The following is a 4,837-nucleotide window of genomic DNA, read 5'->3' as shown; positions in this document are numbered from 1 at the left end:
TTAATTGGATCCACTACCACCAGGTGTAGTCAGGGGTGTGGGGGTGCTGGATTCAGGCAGGTTGCCCCAGCTGTACCCATCCTGAGGTATGGTCATTGGGAGTATGGGGACTCTGAGTAAAGCCATATCACATGAATCTGGGTGGAGCAAGTAGCCAGAGAAGGTACTGCTAGCCTCACTGCCAGCGTACATGCCGTTAGTGGTTGAATCCTTCACCTGGATCCACACCCTGTCCCCCCGGGCAAGGTGGAGGACGACTGAATGCGAGGTGGTCCCTAATACTTTGGGGTCTGTCGTCTTGACAACCGGCACGAAATTATGAAAGAGTCCAACTTTGAGGACCCGCTCATGGACAGTGAGGTGGTAGCTGAAGACGTAGGTGCCGTTGACGGGGGCGATGTAGAGGCCTGTGGACGGGTCGTAGCTGCCCTGGATGTTGTAGTAAATGCTGGAGAAGACCACCGGAGCGTTTGGTGGCGGGAAACTGGATGTTAGCCCTGCAGAGAAGGCTGACTGTATGTGGGGCATGCAGGGACCAGGAGGACCCATCATCCCCATTCGCCCCATGTCTCCCATGTCCCCTTTTGTCCCTGTCTCCCCTACAGTCCCCGTCTTTCCCTGGTCTCCCTTGTCTCCCTTTTCCCCTATCGGCCCTGGACTCCCACCTTCTCCGTCTGTACAGTTACACTCCCCCTGGGGCCCCGCTTCTCCTTTCATACCCTTAAATCCAGGGGCACCTGTGGTACCCATATCACCCATGTCACCCTTAAGGCCATTGGGCCCTAATGGTCCTTGAGAACCAGGCAGACCTCGGGGTCCTGCAGGGCCAGGCATACCGGCTTCTCCTGGAAGACCAAGGCTAGACTCGCAGGTATCTGGACAGACACCATCATCTCCTTTAGAACCCCGATCCCCTGATCGACCCTCCAAACCTCGCTCACCCTTTGCACCTGCAGGACAACAAAGACCAGGTCAGGAACTGGAACTGAACCCCTGATGGACCAATAACATGAAAGTAACTAATGACTCTGTGTTTTGTTTCTCACCTTTGAAGCCTCTGTCTCCTTTGGGTCCTACAAATCCCTGAGCTCCCCGATTCCCCTTCTCGCCTTCATCTCCTTTCTGTCCTGAAGATCGAGCACACCAGAGACGACACCATCAGTAAGGAACAGCAGTGGCAGCATCACAGACAGAAGCAGCAGCAGTAAAATGAGGGATCAGGTTTGTATTTTGAAAGCTGAAGCTTGTTACCTTTGATTCCGGGTCGGCCCACAAAACCTGGAGGACCTCTGAACCCTGTCATCCCTCTTCTTCCAGAACTACCTGGACTACCTGACAAGGAGAAAGTCACACAGATTGTTATCTAGCATGAATCACATTTACATTTCTTCATTTGGGAGACACTTTCACCCGAAGCGACTTACAGGCAAGGAGAGACGAGTGTTAGAGGACAGTGACTACGAAAGAGCTGCCCAGGTACCAATGTGATGAGAAAGAGTGCCATACAACAGGGGGTTTTTTTATCGTTAATTTTTAAATATAAACTGGTAAGGAACAACAGGAAGAGGACAGGTGCATAAAATTCACCATAAGCAACAAGAAAGAACTAAAGCAATCAAAAACAACCGAAAAAGGTTAAAGGGGTTCATAGAGGAGCTGCGTTTTCAGGCATTTCTTGAATGTCCCTTTGGAGTCAGCAGTTTGGTAGATGCAACAATAATACCATCAACAAAATGCTAAACCGTGATGGACATGGTAGGTATTGCCATCCTGGATCAGTGTCAGTTCATTAATTACAGGTGGTTTGAAAATATAACGTTAAGAAGGAGTGAAGAAATGGTCCTACACATATAATATCTCACAGATTGTAAAGATTAAACAAATGAGATATATTGTGGTAATTAGTGAGCTCTGGTTTCTACCTTTGGACAGATTCAGGCTAGCTGTTTCCCCTTGTTTCCAGTCTTTATGCTAAGCTAAGCTAACTGGCTCTTTGTGAGTTGCATCAATCTTCTCTTCTAGATCTCTGCAAGAAATCGAGTAAACATATTTCCCAAAATGTCAAAATTGTTTTTCTTTAAGTAGCTTAACCCTCCTGTTGTCCTCGAGTCAAGGAAGGAAAGGAGGGAGGGAGGGAGGAAGGAGGAAAGGGAGGGAGGAAGGAAAGATGGAAGGGAGGAAGAAGGAAGGAAAGGAAGAAGGAAGGAAAGAAGGGAGGAAAGGAAAAAAGGAAGGGAGGAAGGAAAGGAAGGAAGGATGGAGGAAAGAAGGAAGGAAGGAAGGAAGGTAGGAGGGAAGGAGGGAGGGAGAAAGGAAATAGCTTATACCTAATGTACAGTTGGTATTTTGGCAGGAACTGGACTTTTACTATGAATTAAAGATCTTTATCTGCAGACTGAGATTACCTGGCAGTCCCCGGTCTCCGCGGTCCCCTTTGGGACCCTCACTGTTCTTGCATTGTGTGCAGAGACAGAACCAGGGCATCTGGTCCTGCGACTGCATCTGGCAGTACGACTCCATCGCTCCGGTGGGTAACTCCGTCATGTTGTGTCCGGGGCCATCGATGGTGGGGAAGGGAAGGAGTGGAGGAGGGTTGACGGGGGGTTCCCAACCGTCGGGGGACAAGGGCTCCGGCATCGCCATGACGATGGAGAGAGAAACGGCCATTGACAGGAAGTGGAGGAAGGTCGGCATGGTCTAAAGAGAGAGAGAGAGAGAGAGAGGTTAAAACATTTTAAAGGACCAGTCCAAAACAGGAACACTGAAACACTTTCTGAGCACTTAATATCATAAAACATCTGTACAGATGTTAAAATATTTTCTCCACACTGATGCATGATTTTTATAATAGAAATAGAACATTCTTGTTTTTATGTTTTTCTTTTATGAAAAATCACAAACCTTATATAAGGATGTAATGAATGACTGCACACATAAATACAGACATCATGACATTTCTGTGTCCTTTTATGTATCACAAATTAATAATTATTGATTTAATTGAATACTTTGTGGTTACCTTACATTTCTCTGTATTCATATGTTCCCATTATTTATGATATATTGTGTACATTTTAGGCACATTAGCCAAGATTCAAATTCAATTTAAAAATCAAAATATCCAACAAACCCTCCAGATTTAAAGAAAAAATATATTAATTAAAGTTAAAGGGCCGGTATTTATTTATTAAAGGTTAAGTGCAGCAAATAAACTAAAGAAAGGAAAAAAATTCAATAATGAATCCATTATTGTTAAACTAAAAACAGCAGTAATGTTAAATAAATCAAAACTTGGTTTAAATAAGCAGTTAGTTATTCTAAGTGTTTTACTCACCGAGTCGTCGTTCAGTTCTCGAACCTGCAGCTGATCTGATCCCACAGACGCTCCGCTGCTAATAAAACACCTGGACCAGGCCCCGCCCACAGACACAGGTGTGTGTGTGTGTGTGTGTGTGTGTGTGTGTGTGTGTGTGTGTGTGTGTGTGTCTTTGTTGAATAAGATCTGTGCCTTCGTTTTTTTTTGTTTCTCTTTACTGTATAATGTGACCTCATTATAATAATACACACAGGTGTCACATCACAATATACACACACACACACACACACACACACACACACACACACACGATTAACACGTAAGTTTAATAGCGGAAGAATAGCTCAAATCCTCTGTCCTCCATGTTGTTTTGCTGCTCTTAATGTTTTTGGGTCAGTGCTGTTTGTTAGTGTCCATGTGGTTTAATTTAAATTTAAAGGGTTAAAATGTGAAAGTAAACGTATGAATAACTTGCACACTTTCTTTTTTTGTGGACCCAGCATCAAGTTTCTGCTTTTAATCCATTTTGAGAGAATATATTAGAGGATTATGGTAAAAATGTCTAAGTGGTGTAACCATAAAAACTTTGTACCAAATAATTCAACTTGCTTAAAAACAGTAAATTCTCAATAAAACACCATATCAACTAGTTTGGCATGATCTTACATTATAACTTTATATTAAATAAAGCTAATGGAATACTATTGTTCTATATATTACATTTACTCTGGTAACCAGGGAGATCAGGAAACATTTACATGTTTTAAATGAAGTCATTATTAGTATTGTGTAATATTTCCTTTTTATGGTTACACCACTTAGACATTTTTGCCATAATCCTCTAATATATTCTCTCAAAATGGATTAAAAGCAGAAATTTGATGCTGGGTCCACAAAAAAAGAATGTGTGAAGTTATTCATACGTTTATTTTCACATTTTAACCCTTTAAATTTAAACTAAACCACATGGACGCAGAAAAAATCCATTATTGTATCTTATATAATGATAATAATTATCCCCCTCTCACTGTGAGTTCTTACTTTATTAGCATTGTGAGCAGATTTCAGCTCCTCCATGTGAACTTGGGTCTGGTTCCCACTGCAGAGCCTCTTTCATGCATCAGCTGACCTGATTAGGACCGAGTTGATAAAGCCGAGGTGTAACTGTAATCCCTCTCTGATTGAAGGCCGTCACCGGATCCTGCACAACACAACAGGCTATAGGTGTGACTTTATTAGTGCAGAGTCCTGGGAATTAGGATGTGTTGGGGGGGGGGGGGGGGACATGTAGGTCAGCTGTGAGCTGGTGTGGTCATGTAGGGCAACTGAGCTGATACACCTGCATCCTCAGACCCTCGCCGCCCTCTTGAGTTAAGGCACAAAAGATTCTGTGTGTATGTTTGTGTGTGTGTGTGTGTGTGTGTGTGTGTGTGTGTGTGTGTGTGTGTGTGTGTCAGCTCCCATCAGACCCTCGCCGGCCGCTTGAGTTAAGGCACAAAAGATTCCCAAAAGTCCTGAAAA

The 4,837-nt window shown here is 43.7% G+C and overlaps 1 protein-coding gene across 1 annotated transcript; it reads right to left on the bottom strand.

Annotated features, from left to right (window-relative positions):
- LOC133981082 (complement C1q and tumor necrosis factor-related protein 9-like) lies at window positions 1–2,694 on the bottom strand. The gene is made up of 4 exons (XM_062419969.1): window positions 2,406–2,694; window positions 1,252–1,332; window positions 1,047–1,127; window positions 1–950 (listed from the first exon to the last, which is right to left on the bottom strand). Exons 1-4 carry the CDS (start codon window positions 2,692–2,694, stop codon window positions 1–3), a joined length of 1,401 nt encoding a protein of 466 aa, XP_062275953.1.
- Window positions 2,695–4,837: the final 2,143 nt, after the last annotated feature.

This window comes from Scomber scombrus, chromosome 5, assembly GCF_963691925.1.
Source record: "Scomber scombrus chromosome 5, fScoSco1.1, whole genome shotgun sequence".
NCBI lineage: Eukaryota > Metazoa > Chordata > Actinopteri > Scombriformes > Scombridae > Scomber > Scomber scombrus.
The sequence above is the reverse complement of the archived record's forward strand: the minus strand, read 5'-3'. Positions and strand labels throughout refer to the sequence as shown.

Bases quoted from the DNA above. Each gene is read 5' to 3' on its own strand.
- LOC133981082 (XM_062419969.1), bottom strand. From the start codon at position 2,694: ATGCCGACCTTCCTCCACTTCCTGTCAATGGCCGTTTCTCTCTCCATC. The intron at 1,333-2,405 runs GTAATCTCAGTC...TCTCCTTGTCAG, and splicing joins CGGAGACCGGGGACTGCCAG to GTAGTCCAGGTAGTTCTGGA. The intron at 951-1,046 runs GTGAGAAACAAA...GTTGTCCTGCAG, and splicing joins AGGAGACAGAGGCTTCAAAG to GTGCAAAGGGTGAGCGAGGT.